The sequence below is a fragment of the Microtus oregoni genome, unplaced genomic scaffold (assembly GCF_018167655.1).
Source record: "Microtus oregoni isolate MIOR12 unplaced genomic scaffold, Mior012 000005F_ref0000423, whole genome shotgun sequence".
Classification (NCBI taxonomy): domain Eukaryota; kingdom Metazoa; phylum Chordata; class Mammalia; order Rodentia; family Cricetidae; genus Microtus; species Microtus oregoni.
This window is the reverse complement of record NW_024543064.1, coordinates 2,564,012-2,581,374: the sequence shown is the minus strand read 5'-3', so window position 1 is coordinate 2,581,374 and position 17,363 is coordinate 2,564,012. Positions and strand designations below refer to the sequence as shown.

The 17,363-nt window shown below is 54.9% G+C and overlaps 2 protein-coding genes across 3 annotated transcripts; one reads left to right on the top strand and one right to left on the bottom strand.

Moving 5' to 3' along the window:
• The first annotated feature begins 1,393 nt into the window (after positions 1 to 1,393).
• On the top strand, positions 1,394 to 12,143 carry Lrrc47 (leucine rich repeat containing 47). Its single transcript, XM_041652983.1, has 7 exons — positions 1,394 to 2,028; positions 7,222 to 7,674; positions 8,704 to 8,820; positions 9,553 to 9,668; positions 10,000 to 10,102; positions 10,604 to 10,693; positions 10,822 to 12,143. Exons 1-7 carry the CDS (start codon positions 1,414 to 1,416, stop codon positions 11,065 to 11,067), a joined length of 1,740 nt encoding a protein of 579 aa, XP_041508917.1. The 5' UTR covers positions 1,394 to 1,413; the 3' UTR covers positions 11,068 to 12,143.
• Positions 12,144 to 14,334: 2,191 nt separating this feature from the next.
• Smim1 (small integral membrane protein 1 (Vel blood group)) lies at positions 14,335 to 17,045 on the bottom strand. Of its 2 annotated transcripts, XM_041653174.1 has the most exons (4): positions 16,990 to 17,045; positions 16,582 to 16,706; positions 14,679 to 14,797; positions 14,335 to 14,485 (listed from the first exon to the last, which is right to left on the bottom strand). In XM_041653174.1, exons 3-4 carry the CDS (start codon positions 14,786 to 14,788, stop codon positions 14,359 to 14,361), a joined length of 237 nt encoding a protein of 78 aa, XP_041509108.1. In that variant the 5' UTR covers positions 14,789 to 14,797; positions 16,582 to 16,706; positions 16,990 to 17,045; the 3' UTR covers positions 14,335 to 14,358. The 2 variants fall into 2 exon arrangements, with proteins under 2 accessions (XP_041509108.1, XP_041509109.1); XM_041653175.1 differs by lacking the exons at positions 16,582 to 16,706; positions 16,990 to 17,045 and adding an exon at positions 14,930 to 14,992.
• Positions 17,046 to 17,363: the final 318 nt, after the last annotated feature.

Sequence of the window (17,363 nt, the reverse complement as noted above, 5' to 3'; positions counted from 1 at the left end):
AGGTTGGCATTGAACTCCTAGTCCTCCTGCCTTGTAGCCCAACAGGCCAGCTCCCAGGACTGCACCCAGGGTTGCAGAAAGAATGCCTTCAGAGTAACAGGACTTAGAAAAAAATCTTATCTGAGGGTCTTTAGGAAAAGAACTTATGTGTTATGATAATAACTTTATTACTGCCTCTTGAAAATCTCTTTAATCTCTCTACACAGTTACATCTCTTTCCTCCACATGTTTTTCTTCTACACACATTTCCTCGCTCCACTCTGTCACATTTCTTCACACACTCACACTGCTACATCTCTCTTCTACATCACACACACACACACACACACAGAGGGGGGGGGCTCTGGACAATATATAAATTATATTTTCAGGCTCACATAGCATTTGGATGCATGGCAATGCTTGGCCATACAGGAGGAAGGCACAGCCTCTCTGCACGTAGCCTGAGAGGCATGGAGAATGACATCAAAATTCAGGACCTAAGCAATAAACAGTTTGTTGACTGGACCTTGTGTTCTGAATCACAAGCTGGGGCCAGGAGTGCATGCAAGAAGTCAATTGCGGCATGGAGTTATGTCTTTAATGTTGTCAGCCTGACTTGGTTCAACAAATAGACACCTGGGAACTTGACCTTGTGCACGTTTTGCCAGGGCAACTAGTCCATTTTGAATTTGCACTGAAGTCTAAAATCAATTAAATGAGTTAAAAGCTGTTTTGTAACTGAGAATATTGTAATTTTCCTATGACAGTCTGAGCTATGAAAAAATCCTACTATTTCTACTCATCGACATTATTATACACCTTCAATGGAAATCATCTTCCTGACCATCCACAGCTATGTGTGCTCAGAAGATGGAATACAAGATAAACACACAGGCGGTGGGGAAAATACACATAGCTCTTTTTAGGGAAGGAAGGTAGAAAAATCACAGACAAAAACAAACGGATTCACTGTCAGTGACCCCACGATCTTTGCCAAGTGCGGCTCCCCATCAGAGAGTTACTCATCTCGGGGGTCGACATGTTGAATGCTAACTGCCATCAGCTGTATACTCCCCCAGTGTCCCGCACGGCCTCCACCTGCTGAGGGCTCGAGTGGCCGGTGTGCACCATTGTGCACCGAGCATGCAAAGCTGGGAATCAAACCGCCAGCTTTGGTTCATGCACGCCAGACAGGGCTTTACTAATTAAACGACATCCCCAGCACAACTGTGTGCTTAGCTGGTGTTTGGGCGTTAGGAAAGGAGGCCACTCTAGCCTATAAGAATCCCCAGGGCCATCAGCACTAGACAGCCCCTCCGGGAGCCTGAGTGACCGTCTCCGGCCACCCACCCCGCAAACTGTCTGCCGTCACTTCCGGCTCCCGCCGGAACTAAGGCGCCGCACTCCGGAAGCGGCGCGCGGGCGGGTGTGATGGCGGCGGCGGCGGTATCCGAGGCCTGGCCGGAGCTGGAGCTCGCAGAGCGCGAGCGGCGTCGCGAGCTGCTGCTGACGGGGCCGGGGCTGGAGGAGCGGGTGAAGGCGGCGGGAGGGCGGCTGCCGCCGCGGCTCTTCACGCTACCGCTGCTGCACTACCTGGAGGTGAGCGGCTGCGGCAGCCTGCGTGCGCCGGGGCCCGGCCTGGCCCAGGGCCTCCCGCAGCTGCACAGCCTGGTGCTGCGGCGCAACGCGCTGGGGCCCGGCCTGAGCCCCGAGCTGGGGCCGCTGCCCGCGCTGCGCGTGCTCGACCTGTCCGGCAACGCGCTGGAGGCGCTGCCGCCGGGCGAGGGCCTGGGCCCCGCCGAGCCGCCCGGCCTGCCCCAGCTGCAGAGCCTCAACCTCAGTGGCAACCGCCTACGCCAGCTGCCCGCCGACCTGGCGCGTTGCGCCCCTCGCCTGCAGAGCCTCAACCTCACCGGCAACCGCCTGGATGCCTTCCCCGCCGAGCTCTTCCTCCCGGGAGCTCTGCCCCTGCTTAGTGAGCTGGCCGCCGCCGACAACTGCCTGCGGGAGCTCAGCCCCGACGTCGCGCACCTGGCTTCGCTCAAGGTCAGCTGGGGCCCCTCGGAGGCTGCCTTGGCCCCCCGCCGCCGGTCCATCCCAGATCGGGGCTCAGACCCGCGTGCTCGGGCGTCTCCGAATGTAGGGCACTTTAAAAGTTGTCCGGTGATGTCCAGTAGCAGGGAGCCAGGTCTCGTTCTTTTGTGTGTAAGTGATCGGGTTTCCAAGTGGCAGTGCATCCAGAGGAGGCACAAAAACATGAGAGAACTGGAATTGGCGGTGTTCACCCTAACAGCAGCCTTCAGAGGTCGCTCGGGTTGGGGCTTCCGTTTCATAGAAGGTTCATGCGTTCTGTGGACCCAGGCTCACACCATGTTTGACGCCCACCAGGTGCTCTTTAAGTCTTTTGAGTGAGGGATGGGAAGGCAGAAGATGCAGAGCCACAGCCGGACCTGACTCCAGGCTGATCTCTCCAGTCTTGCCGGCACCCCCACCCCATGTGCAACCTTGGCAGGGCAGGCCTTTGTGTCTTCTCCGGCTTCCTTATGCAGACTTTTCCTAATGAGGATGAATCGACATAGCGGCTGGTTCACAAGGGTTCACTTTGACAGTATGCCTGTCTCTCTCTCTCTCTCTCTCTCTCTCTTGACTGGTAATATGTTCGTTCTCTCTCTGTGTGTTTGTGTGTGTGTGTGAGAGAGAGAGAGAGAGGGAGAGAGAGAGAGAGAGAGGGAGAAATGGGCCAGCCACTCTGCAGAATGATACCTGTTTTTTGGAATCTCCATGAGGACTGGAGGAGGCTGTGGGATGTCACTCCCAGTGGTATCTTGGACCACTAGGTCATTGGCATCCCTATGGTTTAGGTGGGACACAGGCTGGACACTATGCCTTCCTATGTAGTAGATGTTTTGACTTTCCAGGAGGCCGATGGTTGCGATAGCATGGTGCCTCTCTTTGTACCTGATCTGGCTCCACAAATGGATGCAGCTGCCTTTGCTGTTGGGTGTGTGTGTGTGTGTCAGCTGACTGTTGTCTGCATATCATCCATCATCTTGGAACTCCTCTCTCTTCACCTGGCAACTCAGAAGCAGGTTGTCAGGCCTCTAGGCCTAGCCTCTTGCCACTAAACCACATTCCACTGGTTAAAGCAAATCCATTACAGGCAAGGATGTGGACACACAAAGCCTGCTTGATTAGGCCCAGGGCATTGACACCAAGGCCTCTGCTTATCTCTTTACTTCCAGAAAAGAGAATCGAATGCAGGTGCCTTGGCTCTTGCCCAGGAGCTGCCACCACCTCTGGCCCCACACCAGCCTGAGTGACTACCAACACAAAGCTAGATCAGTTCTTCAACCCTAATCTGAGGAGAACAATAGGAAAACTTGAATCTGCTATTTCGGCCTTTGGGGCAAGGAATGCAAGCAGCAGCTGGCCTCCCTCTTCTGTCCTGTCCCTCTCTGTGACTATGCTTGCTGGGACATGAGTTCATTGCTCTGCCTCAGACCTGTGTGGCTTGGTTTCTCTTTGCAGGAGACCTGCGTGTTACAGGCAGAGGGCCCGCTTGTTCATCTCGGCTGCCCGGCTAGCTTAGCCCCGAAATAACCACACAGAAACTGTATTAATTAAATTACTGCTTGGCCCATTAGCTCTAGCTTCTTATTGGCTAACTCTTACATCTTGTTTTAACCTATTTCTATTAATCTGTGTATCGACACATGGCAGTGGCTTACTGGCTAAGTTTCGGCAGCATGTCTTACTCTGGCAGGGATCCATGGCATCTCCCTGATTCTGCTTTCTTCCTCCCAGAATTCAGTTCCATCTTCTCTGCCTACCCAAGTTCTGCCCTATCAACAGGCCAAGGCAGTTTCTTTATTTATTAACCAATACAAGCAACCCACAGAGGGGACTCCCACATCACCTGTGAACCCAGAGTAATATCCATTCTCTTCTCCTGGGGTTCTGTGGTCTCTTAGGAATCATGCCAGGGCTGTGGTAAGCCAGGGAGGGTTTTGTGACATCACTCTGGTCTACTTCTGCAGTGTCTGTCACTTGAGACTTCTGAAGTAGACAGTCAGTACCTTAGTCATCAAAGATACCCCATAGAGATTCTTCCTGGCCAAGGGTTGGTCCCTCCCTGTCACTCACACCGGGACCAAAACCTCTGTCTCTGACCAGAATCTGGGGTAAATAAGTCCTTCCCAGTCTTTGAATCGCAGTTGTAGCCAAAGTGCCCGGATTCACCCAGCAGCCGTTGCCATATTGTGGTCCCTATGTGTCTCACAGACACCACCTCACACTGCTGCCACCACTGTGTTGTAGACTCGTCCTAGCATGCGTCTGATGCAGAGGTGGCCTCAGTTGTCCTTATGTCCCACTGGGTGTCCTGGTGTCGGGTGTTGAGCACATCCTGCCAGGCATCCAGGTGCCCCAAGCACAGCCACTCACAGCTTCCCCTGGCACCCAGCATTCTGCCCTGCTTCAGCGTCTGCTGTTGTTAACCTTCCACGCAGGAGGGCCCATCGCAGCTGGAGCCCAGGCTCTGCTCTCATGACAAGGTTGCCACTCTAGGCACTGAGACCCGGCTCAACCCAAGCAAATGTCACCTTTCTCTTCACCCTGTGAAGAACACTTCACCCTGTGGTTCTGTGCGCCAGGACCCATCTGCCTCTCTCTGGCTCGGTCTTCATCTTTGTCACTGTCCCGCCCTTGTCAGGCGGTATCCCTGGAAGATGCCCCTCTAACGGCTGTTTCTGAGGCTGTGCTGTACAAGCAACCCTACCTCCGTCCCCCTTCCCTGCTTATTGCTTTCCTGGCTCTTCAGTAAATTATATTTCAACAGCGGAAGCAGAAACATCTCATTCAACCCAGTGTCTGAGAAGTATGTTTTCATCCCACTGTAGTCAGAACATTTACACACAACTCTTTTTTTTTAAATTCATCTAACATTCTTTTGAGTGTGCTACAGCAAAAAATGTAAAATTATACATGTGGCTCACATTACAGTTCAAATAACAGTGTCTCAGACAGTGCTGGCTTCATGTTGGTTTCTGGAGCCTTTATGTCAGTCCCTTACTTTTCTGGAGGCTTCTTGACCACTCCAGCTGAAGATTGTTTCCAGACATTTCATTTTTACAAATTAGCTTATGTCACTTGAGACAGCTTTGTGTGTAGCTGTCTGGGTTTGCATCTGTCCTTCCGCATCTCCTGGTAGTCCACGGAGCAGGCACCTTGACAGAGTGACAATGTGAATCCTGGGGGCCCCAGAAGACACCAAGGGGACTTGGGAAGGTTGCTAAACAGGGGCTGGAGTGGATAGTGGTGCTTCTCAGGTTACTAGAGTTAGGAGTCTCACACACTGAAAACCCCGTTCCTCAACTGGAGAAAGGAAGGTTAAATCCAGTAGCCTCAGAGGGAGGGACCGCCACAGGCCTCCACCTCACGTGTTTTACCTTCAGGGCATGGTTCGTCATGGGAACATTGTACACAACTCTTCTTATGAGCACAGAAGCCCCCATTCTCAGGGTTGGGCGGAAGGTACGGACCCAGCAGGGTTCCTGATAGTGTCATAGTGGTCCTAAGAGGTCAGTGGAGTCACTGGGCAGCAGCTAGGTCCTGCCGGTGCTCTCTGCCACCAGTGGACAGAGGCACAGCACAGATCTGATGCTCCAGACTCGTGGGGCGCTGGGGTGGCTACACTGTGGGAAAGGCCAGCCGTCGCAGTCCAAGTCAGCATGTTAAAACACTTCATGAGCTCCCTTGAGGCTGTGTGGGTGTGTGAAGCAGCTGAGCCCCTTCCCGAGATAGCTCATCACATTCACACAATATCCACATCTCAAAGATCTTAGAGCTGAAAGCTCCTGGCTCTGAGTGTCGGTGGAGGAGCACTGTGCTCAGGTTCCCCAGTGGGGCTGATCTCGAGGACCCTCTTGCAGGGCACCTGCACATGCAGGCCAGCCCTGCATTTTACCCAGCAGGCCTTGCTGTTATCTGGCCTCTCCCTTCTCAAGAACCTGTGCCACTTTGCTTTCATGCTTTTCTCCTTTGGCTTTTATGGCTGTCTTCTGCCTCATGCGTCTTTGCTGTCCTGGGTGGTGTGTCTGGATCCCCTCTGTGCTGTGTCCTCCCACCTCAAGCAGCCTGGTGGCTCCAGCCAAAGTTTCCCTCTCCCTTGCTTGAGAAGCGCCACCATCCAGAGCAGGTGTTTCCGTAAAAGTCCCCTCCCTGTGCTGTCCTCTTCCCATTTCCACACCCCGAGGTCCAGGCACAGCTGCCACAGACTGCATCCAAGTGCTTGCTGCAGCCCTTGCATGGCTCTGGTTTTTGAGGGCAGAGCTGAGGTATCGCACCCGTGGTGCCTATGGCCTCTCTCAGGCTCTTCAGAAGAGTGCTTGATGTAAGAGCAGAGAGCCAGGCAGACAGAGTCCCCACCAGCCCTGAGAGGGATATCTGTGTGTGTGTGTGAGTCGCAGAGCAGCTGTGACTGAGACCAGATCAGGCTTGTTGACTGTTGATGTCACTCCTAGAAGGAGGGTCGCTGGAGCTGTCTCAGTCCTTCCCAGCTACATTCTCAGAATGTATGTAATTCTGCCCTGCGTGCATGTGGCCTTGTGATCTGGGGTGTGTGTTTGTGTAGACTCTCCATCTATTACCCATGCTGTGATGAGGATTTCCAGTGGTGTGGCCGCTTTGAGATTCCTGTAAGTAACCCTGGCCCACGTTCTATGAGAAAGCTCACTAAAAATCACCAGCTCCCGAAACTGAACAGTGTTGCTCTATAAGGCAGGGCAGGCATTAGTCTGTCTCCCTGGAAAGGGATTTTTACACCTAGCCTGCTGCTGAGCTCCCCCCAGCCACAATGACTGTGGAGGCCTAGTGGCAACAGCAGCATTGTCCGGCAGTAGGGATAGCAACAGGATGTCCTTTTCCACAGAGCACTGGTCTTTGTGCGTGTGTGGCATGCACACAGTGGCCCTACCGCCTTCCCCAGCTGAGGCGGTGTTCCACTCCTGATGTCATACTTGGTCTGGGGAGGGGGCTACTGGTGCTTGATTTTGTCATTATATTCAAGAAATAGAAGGGTGCCATTTGAGGACCCTGTTTTCAGATTGGAAGGAGTTCTGGTCGGTCCCCTGCCTGCTGACAGGCCTGATGCATTGAGTTAGCAGCCTCTGTGGAGGGTTAGCCTGGCTGTAGCTCCTGGGCCTGGACCACAGTAGGACTTTTTGTCCTCTTTCATTCCAGACACTGGACCTCTCCAACAACCAGCTGACCGAGATCCCTGCTGAACTGGCAGACTGCCCTAAGCTCAAAGAGATCAACTTCCGAGGGAACAAGCTTCGAGACAAGCGCCTGGAGAAGATGGTGGGTGGCTGCCAGACCAAATCCATCCTAGAGTACCTACGTGCTGGTGGCCGCGGTGGCCGGAGCAAGGGCCGGCAAGAGGGTGCTGAAAAGGAGGACAGAAAGAAGAGGCGGGAGCGGAAGCAGCGTCGGGAAAGTGGGGAGGGCGAGGAGGAGGTAGCAGACTCAGCCAGGCTGATGCTCAAGGTCTTGCACGTCTCTGAGAACCCCACACCCCTGACAGTCAAGGTGAGCCCAGAGGTCAGGGATGTGCGCCCGTACATCGTGGGGGCCATCGTGAGAGGCATGGACCTGCAGCCGGGAAATGCACTCCGTCGCTTTCTCAACTCCCAGGTGGGCACTCAAGCATGCTGGGGTGGGTATGCATGCAGCGAGCTGGCTTGATGGGTGCTGCATGCTGGGGTGGGCATACATGCAGCAGATAGATTCGGGGAGCCTGTATACTGGGTGTAGTGGCTGCATCCTGGGTGTACCACTGGAGCCAGCAGTCAGGTCAGGGTCATGAGGTGCGAGGTAGTCTCCATGCCTCAGTTTCCCTACATCAGTGGTAGTATGGCAGGCCCTGGTTCAGGGTGCCTACCCCCTTGGGATCCAGAGCACACACCCTTGTCCAGTGTCTGCCAGGCCTGGGCTGTCGGTTCCTCCACACAGTGACCACATGTCGCCCCACTCCAGACATGAATTCATTGATGATGTTTGATGCTAGTGAGAAATTTCTGGTTTCTGCAGTAAAATGCAGTCTGTTTATATGAGACCATGTTAGAATTGTCTTTTCTTGCCAAGCTTGGTATCACACACTTTTAGTCCCAGCAGAGGCAGACAGATCTCTGTGAGTTTGAGGCCATTTTAGTTTACATAGCAAGTTCCAGATCAATCAGGACTATGTAGTGTGGTCTTATCTCAACAACAAACAAATAATAAACAATAGTACAATTGTCCTTCTCAGCAGCACACCCTCATGGAAGTCCCTGGGTCTGGCTGACTGGACCACTCCTGGCAGCTGTCTCCCTGTGCACTGAAAAGCACATCTTTGCCTTTTGTGCCCAGCAGAGACAGCTGCAGCCTTATGCAGGCAAGGCCAGAGTTGCCATCTGAGACATCCCTCAGCAGCTCTGGGAGGAAGCCAGTAGTGCCCCCTCCCCGCCCCAGCCATGCCCAGCCTAGCAGCAGACCTGCGATCTGCCCTGTAGATGGAGTGATAGGTTGAGATGAGAGTTCTAGAATTAAAGAGAAGAGAAAGGGTGCTGGTGACCAGATAGCCACAGAGTTGGGAGGCAGGGAGGTGCCGCTTTGTGGTGGTGAGCTTCAGGCCTCCCTGGACAGCAGGGACTCTGAAGCCCATTCCTCTGCTCTCATCTGCAGACCAAGCTCCATGACGACCTCTGTGAGAAGAGGACAGCAGCAACCATTGCGACCCACGACCTCCAGGCAGTGCGCGGGCCCCTGCTGTATGCCGCCCGGCCACCCAATGACCTGAAGGTACCAACTGCTCTGCCCCTCCGTCCACACTTTCCCTGTACTCACAGGCTGGGGGTTGGGCCTGGGAAGCTTAACCTGGTACTTTCTGGGCAAGTGCATAAGGGAAGTGATTTCTGCCTTTGCTCTGGGACCCAGGGCACAGCTGTGCAGATGCCCGTCCTAAGGCAGGCCTTGGAAAGGGCTTCCAGTACTTACCCACTTTTATTGAGGTCTCACTCTGTAGCCCTGTCTGACCTGAAACTTTCTGTGTAGAGCAGACTGGCCTTGAACTTACAGAGATCTACCTGCCTCTGCACCAAGTGCTGGGATTAAAGGCGTGTGCTATCATGCCTAGGTAGATTGCCAACTTTAACAAAAGATTTTGGTCCCACTTAACACCTGTAGTGTGAGCTGAATCACCAGGTTGCTCTCTAGGCTGTCATTTCCAGGCTTGGATTTACATAGAGACCCAGGGGTAGGGACTCAGGTGCCAACTGCATGCCTGACTCAGCCAGCTCAGGTGACTGATTCCTATCTCTCTGTTGACCTTCTGAGCAGTCGCATGTTATAGAAATACAGGTGTCTGAGCACCCCCTCTGCAGAGGGGTCTCTGGAAATATAGTCTCTTGCTTCAGACTTAGAGACTTGGCAGCCCACTCCCTGGCTAGAGATTAAGGTAGAGAGTGTATGGCATCCCTCATGCTTATGGGTGGCCTTAGTAACACAATGAGCTATGAGCTTCTGCTCCTACAGATTGTGCCCTTGGGGCGGAAAGAAGCCAAGGCCAAGGAGCTGGTAAGGCAGCTGCAGCTGGAGGCTGAGGAGCAGAGAAAGCAGAAGAAGCGGCAAAGCGTCTCCGGGCTACACAGGTCAGTCAGCTGGCAGACAGGTCGGCACACTGCCCACCACAAATCCCTCTGTCTCGGCTCGCCCTCCAGCTGCCAGAAGACAGCATAAGCAGATGGGGAGGGACTCTCCCCAGACTTCTAAGAGAGAGTCAGTACCTCCTGAAAGGGCCAGACTCCACTGTGAGGGGTTAGGGGTTAGGTGGTGGTGGGTCCTGCTTCAGGCAGCCATCAGGTTCTCAGTGGTGGTCAGGGTTTTCAGACCTAAGGCCTCTGTCACTTCACCTCCCAGGTCTCTGGGCAGATGAGGATGCAGGGCTCACACTGCCTGCCACCTGGATTCCCTCCCACACAGGTACCTTCACTTACTGGACGGGAAGGAAAACTACCCCTGTCTCGTGGATGCCGAAGGAGATGTGATTTCTTTTCCACCTATAACAAACAGCGAGAAGACAAAGGTAGGCAGTGTGTGGTGTGTGGCTCGTCCTCTAGGCTGCGCCACCTGCTCGTGCCCGCTCATGAGAGATATGCAAAGTGGAGGACTGGGGCCCTCTGCTCCTTGGCATTGCTCACACCTGGTGCCGCCCACCTCTACAAAGTCACCATCGTGCTGTCCCCCAGCCTGTGGCCCTTGCTACAAGTTCTTAGTTTAAGACAGGTTTTCGCATAGCCCAGGCTGGCCTTTAACTTGATATATAGTCTTAAGAATTACCATGAACTTCCAATCCTCCTGTCTCCACGTCCCTAACGCTATAGGATTATAGGTGTGTACCGTGTGTACCGCCATTCCTGCCTGGTTTATACAGTGCTGGGGACTTAACCCAGTTTCATGCATACAAACAAGGCAGGCGCTCTGCACCTCCAGCCTACATAACTCTGCTCATGGATTTTTCTCCTGAATACACTAAGCAGCTGGTGTCCCCACACCAATAACTTTCTCCTGAACTCCAACTCTTCAGATTAAGAAAACCACATGCGACTTGTTTTTGGAAGTCACAAGTGCCACTAGCCTGCAGCTCTGTAAGGACATCATGGACAGCCTCATTCTGGTGAGTGGCCATGAGGGCAGCTTTGTGTCCCCACCCTCCATGGCTGCTGCTTGCTGCTCTCTGGGTCACGGCAGCCTGACTTCCTAGATCACTTCTCCTCTCTGTTAAAAAGTTATTTTTCTTTGCAGAAAATGGCAGAACTGAGCAAAAGCACTTCAGAAAATAAAGAGGAAGATGCACTCTCGGGGACGGAAGCTGATGCCAGCTGTGGGGTTTCTGATCCCAGCTTGAATCAGAGAGCTGGGAAGGATGGACAGTGCCCCCTGGTGGTGGAGCAGGTCCGAGTGGTGGATCTGGAGGGCAGCTTGAAGGTGGTCTACCCGTCCAAGGCCGACCTGGTCACCACCCCTCCCTATGTGACTGTGGTTCGCTGACATCCAGGCTGCATAACTGGTTCCACTTGTGGCCCCTGTGGGGGCACTGGCTGTAGATGTCTCTGTGTGGTTGGTTGTTCTTCGTCCCTTTTCTCTGGGTGTTTTAAGGTGTCTGTGTTTTGTCTGGGTGACGGTTGTAAAATGAGTTTTGTCATCATTTCAGCACTAATAGATTCTGCTGTTCTCGTGGATGTTCACATAACTGCTGGAAATGTCCTGAATCGTGTGGGTAACGGGGGGAGGCTGAGCAGGGTTTGATGTGCAGGTGTGAATTCAGGGTAAATGGCGGCAGGCATCCTATGGGACTGCGCTTCCTTCTCGACAGCATGCTAATAGCAGAGACGTGGAGAGCATCATGTGATTGTGACCTGTATAGCTTGCGTCCCAGCACGGTCCATCCACTTCTCAGCCCCAGAGGTCGACAGATTTCTGTGCATGATGGGAAGGCTGGTTTGTGAGCTGATGGCCAGTGGCGGGAAGGTGTGCCACACACATGGCCCTACAGGCTTCCGTGTCAGTCTGTCCTTGTCCACCACCTGTCTCACTCTGCGTGTGTTGGCGTATGTACCGGGCACACCTGCCATCCTTGGAGCCAAAGCGCTTGATCCTGAGGACCCAGCCAGCTGCACAAGGGACTTAGTGGTCCTATCCTATGCCTTACCATCTGGCTGCAGAAGGGACCCGGCCCTTCGGCCTTTCTTTGGTGGTCTTTGACCTCAAAGGACAGTTCCTGTCTTCTGTAAAACAACAACGGTTTGGGTTTGTGGTTTTAGTTTTGAGGCTGTGCAAGGTCCTGTGGTTGTCAGAGCCAGTGGGGCTGCGGGTCCCTCCAGGCGCAGTGTCCTGGACAAAGCTTGTGACTGCACATGGCAAGGGCTCACCTATTCTGTGTGGATTCACCAAAGTGTGGAAGGGTGGAGCTGCCCCATGTCCACCCCTCCACCCCTGCCAGTTCCTGCTGTTTCTTCCAGAACAGTCCATGTATGAGATTAAAAATTTTGGAACTTTTTACAGACACAAGCAGAACGCCTCTTTGTTCTAATAAAACTAATAAATAAAACCCCTTGGAAACAGCATGTTCTCTGCATCCAGCCTTCTGCCCGCTCTCATCAACAGGACAGTGCCAGGGTCTGTTCCTGGCATTGACATGGGAAAACAGCCCAAATCCCTACCTGGTTCTGGACGCCCACCAGGGCCCATGGCCTGTGGCTACTTGAGACTACCCACTCCCTGTATAGTACTGGCCAGAGAGCGCTAGGCTGGTCAGTTGCCAGGGCTGAGAGCACCTGTCTCAGTTGGAGTATAGGATATGGCTAGATGCCCATCCACTACCGTCATCCCAGGGGTGCAGGACTACCAAGAGAAGCTGGGCACTTCCTTTCTCTTACCTGGAGCCCCTTAGGTGGAACACACTTGATCCTCCCTGTCCCACCCCTCCCCCCCAACCACAACCCCATATACCTGGCTCAGCCAGGTCTGACTTGTTCAAGCACACACCTGCTCCTACTCCAAGGGCTACCAGGCTAGGGTGCCCTGCTCTTGACAATGGCCACACTAGGCCTTGAGGTCCCTTCCCTGGGACCTCCCAATGCCTGTTTTGCTATTGTGGGGACAGGAGGGCATTCCACTGTCTTACCTCAGTTGGGGCCTGTGAGTAGGGACAGGTGGTGTCTGTTAGAACCCAGGCCAGTTGGAGCAATTCCACTGCAGATTCCCTCATGAGGGCCACTGAAGCTCAGGACAATACAAACCAGGAGTTCTGAGAATGAGGTCAGCCATACCAGCCCTCCCCGGCCAGCGTGGCCAAGCCCCTCAACTTGTCAGTGTGGTAAAGGCAAATGGGAAGGGGGAGTCTTTCCAACCCGAGAGCAGTGGGTTTAGTCTTCTGGCACCTGCCACCTACTGTCTCGCTCCCCTTCTCCTATACCCTCCACCCTCTCAGCCCAGGGTGCAGACTTCACCTCAATATTTTCTAGCAAATGTCCTGCAAGCCTGGAACCTTTTCACAGCATGGCAGGGATGACAGGTGGCCCAGAGAGGTTCTGTGTAGACAACTGGAGAGGAGGCCACAGTACCCTCAAGTGTTGAAGGCCTTGTCCTCCATGGTCCAATAAGGAGGGACAGGTCCAACCACATCCCGACCCTTAGGACTCCTGTGTTCTTGGAAGCCAAACTGGAAGAGCTGTGGAGGAGGGTCATGCCTGGCTGGGCAGCACTGCTGGCACAGTCCGTCACCCACTGTTCCTTCAGTAAGCAGTGATTTGTCTACAGGCTCTATAAGGAGGGGGAGCCTGTGGAGAGGCAGCGAGCAGAGCACCAGCCTCCATTTTTCTCTCAGGGCCATCCCTGAAGACATCCCTAGTTTGCTAAAGAATACAATGTTGTGCTGGGTGGTGGCGCATGCCTTTAATCCCAGCACTCGGGGAGGCAGAGACAGGCGGATCTCTGTGAGTTTGAGGCCAGCCTGATCTACAAGAGCTAGTTTCAGGACAGAAACTACAAAAGCTACAGAGAAACCTGTCTCGAAAAACAAAAAATCAAAAACCAAACAAAAGTATACAATGTTGTATGCCAGGTGGCCCATGCCTTTAATCCCAGCACGCAAGAGAGAAGCAAGTGGATCTGGGTTCAAGACCAGCCTGGTTTACAAAGTGAATTCCAGGACAGCCAAGGCTACACAGAGAAACCCTGTCTCAAATAAAAAGCATACAATGTTGTGTTTGAAAAGGCCTCTGTGCCAAGCACAGAAACAAGTCTTCTATATGGGGCCCTATCTGTGTCCCCTAAAAAGAATAGGTAGGGGACGCATCATTATTCAGGGCCCTCCCTGCACAATCAGGAATCTGGAAGGCCTAAGAGGGCCAGGAGCCCAGCCCAAGGCCACAGGGAGGAGCACACGCAGTGTGGCCTGCCTGCCTCAGTTACAGGCCAAGCCCTGGACTGAGGCGCCTAGCATTGGTCAAAGGGATGTGGACACCACAGGCAGCGACCAGCCTGGGGAGGTCCCCTCCAGCTCTACTGAGACTGAGCCTCATCCCCAGCAAGTAAGCGGCTGCCTGCGCCGGGCTGTTGGAGCTGCACAGTGCGCCCTGGCATTTTCATATGCCCTGGGGTCTGTGTGCATGGGAGAGTCTCCCAGGGGTGGGAGCGGGTCCCAGGAGTGGGAGTGGGTCGGGGGGGGGGGGGCGAGTCCTGGGGAGGGCGAGTCCCGGGGGGGGGCGAGTCCTGGGGAGGGCGAGTCCCCGGGGGGGGGGGGGGGGAGCGAGTCCCAGGGATGGGAGCTGGCAGCATTTATTTGCACTTGTGCACGTAGTAGCCAGTGATGTAGCCCAAGATGAAGATGATCCAAAAGAGGGCCACTCCACCCAGCACCTTCATAGCGATCCCCAGCTTGCCCGAGCACAACTTCTGGGAGAGCCTAGAGCGAGAACCACCAGTGAGCCCAAGCCAGGGCTCCAGGGAGACCTGGATAGGTTTGGATGGGGAAGGAAGATCAGGGTCTCCTGAGTGCCCTGCTGGAGTTGAGAGTTACCTGTCCATCCAGAGGGACAGCCCAATGGTTGGACAAGGCTGGTCAGTGCAATGGGGGTCACGGCCTGTTGAGATTTTACCTCCTATAGCATGAGGGCTCCTCTGTGCTGGATATGGCAGTCATGCTGACTTCATCCCGGTTGCTGTTGTCCCACCTGCTGTAGCGGACACCACTCTCCTGGGGCTGCATGCTGTAGGCCTGTGGGAGTGGGGGACGGGGGAGGCTACAGCAGTCAGAGTGGAGACAAGACAGTTATCAGACCAGACTCCCAGAAGGCAGGCCTGCTGCTGTCACGGAAGGGTCAGCCCGGAAGGAGGGGGCGGTACTTACCAAGGTAACTAGAAACTAGCTCAGGGTCAGGACTAAGCAAAGCAAGAATTCCAACCCAGAGGGCAGGGCGGTCCCTGGCTAAGCCCTGACCCTCAGGAATGTAAGCCTCTGCTTTGCCAGCTGGGGCCTCTACTGAGGGGTCAGGGGCTCTCCTCCCTTGCGGGACATTTATCAGGAGAGGCAGCCAGTGCCGCCCTCAGAGACCAGGAAAGTGTAGCTGCCAAGGACCCGATAACTGTCTTCCTCCCCGGCCCAGCCGATAAGGCCTGGAGCTGCCCTCCAGAGAGGCTGGCAAGGAGAGGGATGAGCAGTGGATGGTGGCTGGTACCGCCAGTCCAGCCAGCCAGGGAGCTGCTGGGCAGCAGCTGTCCTCTTCCCCTCCTCCACCTGCTGCCCCTGAGAGGCATCAAGCAGGGCTTCTGGGGCCCCTGTAGATTATAGATTAGCAGGAAGTAGGGGCCACATGAGTGCCTAGAGCAGGAAGGTTCCTACCACCAAACCATCCCTGACTCCTTCAGGGCCAGCCACCCCAGGGGCACAGACAGTGGGTTGGGAGGAGGAGGAGTCACAGTGACAATGTTGCCATGCATGGTTGCTCCTGCCTCCCTGCAGGCCTGCCTGCACTGGATACTTGACTAACCCTCTCATTTACCCTCTGACCTCTCCCGTGGCCTCTTGTTTACCTGAGGGAAACAGGGCACACACTAGAAGTACAGGCTGAGATCAGGAGAAGGTTAGGGCTCCTGTGTACTAGGCATCCAAGTGTCCCCTCGCAACACCCAGCTCCAAGACCCTGCCTCACAGCCGCTGAGGCCACGGGAAGGCAGCATGTGTCCTAGATAACCCTGTGCCAGTGACCCAAAGGCACAGCAGGCCAGCGGGCTGCCGAAGACGGCTACAGAAACCCAGGATGCCAGGCTGGCTGGGTGGAAGAGGGACGCCATCTTAACCACAAGTGTCTTCAGGTAGGGCTTCTGGCTGACCGCCAGGGGTGGCAAGCGTGACTGGAGTATCCTGTTTGTTACCTGCCTCAAGACAGAGCACACCAGCTACCTGCACAAGGCTCAATCCCTTCCTCCAGGTGGACAACAGGAGTGTTGGCTCTGAGTGGCAGCCACGCCAAGATGAGTTTGATACCCGAACCCCTCTTTTGCCATGCCACTGGTTGTGGGCAAAGTGCGGGGTGAAGCGGAATGCGGGGAGAGGAAGCTTTTGCTCTTTCACAGTTAAGAGTGGCCACCTCTTTCCTGCTTCTGCAGTGGCCGGAGCTGCTACACCACACATGCAGTCTAGACGTCAATGTAACACTGGCTCTAACAGGACCGTCTCTACAGCAAAACCTGCCCACATGTGGAATTTGGGGTGTGGGGGTCTCCCCGATTTGTCCAAGCCGGAGGTAGTGGGATCTTGTTATCTGCCAACCATCCGTGGCTGGATAGGCCACCAGAGAGCAATGGGTTCCTCGGACCGGGGTCTCCTGGGTTTCGTGCACCCTGATCTGTACAATCGTCATAGACACAGTAGGAAGGGCCTACGAGGCCCCTCCAAACCCAGAGCCTCCCCGAAGAGGTGTGCACACAGGAATCCAACATGCCGTGCGGCTGCTCGTTAGACCCGTTTGCCCACAGAGTACCTCTGAGACCCCAACTTACAAAGGCGAGTCGTGGTGGGGGCTGAAGCCTCCGGTGCCCAGGAAGGCTGTCAGGGTCTGGTCAGTGAATCCCACCTTCCCCAAGCAGGGTAAGCCAGGATGTGAGGTAGGGTTGGTGCCTCGAGCCTTAAATACAGAAAACAAAGGGGGGAAGAGGAGCAGATAGCTAAAGGAAAGGAAGAAACAGGCCCCAAGGGAGTTCCTGGGTCCCGAGAGAAGCTGGGCCGCCAGTTCCGGGCCTGATAGCCCTTGGTAGTTAGGCCTTATCTAGCCCTTCCCACTCAGGAATTCTAGGGCCAGGGAAGCTCTAGCCCCGGAGGGAGGACATAAGAGTGGTGGGGGCGAGCTGTCGGGTCCACCTCCGTGGGTTGCAACGGGAAGCTGCTAATCCCTGCTGAGTGCGTCTCACCTGCGCCCCTCGCCAGGGCCGCTGCGCAAGCCCGGGAAGCGTCTCCAGCCCTGGGGGTGACGGGGGCGGGGCCCGAGGCTGGGGGCGGGTCTGAAGGGCGGGGCCGAGTTGAGGGAGGCCCGACTGAGAAGGGGGCAGTGGACTGGGAAGTCTGATCCAGATCGGGAGGGGCAGACCCCTCTCGCTGCTGGAGTTGCGGAACCGAGCCGGCCACCGGAGAGACCTGCAGAGGGCGCCAGGTCCTTGCCCAGCCTCTCAGAGTCAGGCTCAGAGAAGGCTCGGTGTCCGGGCCTTCTGTCTGCACTAATGCCGCCCAGTGCACGGGCGGCCGCAGGATCAGGAGAGTGTATGGCATAATATGTGTGTAAAGAGCT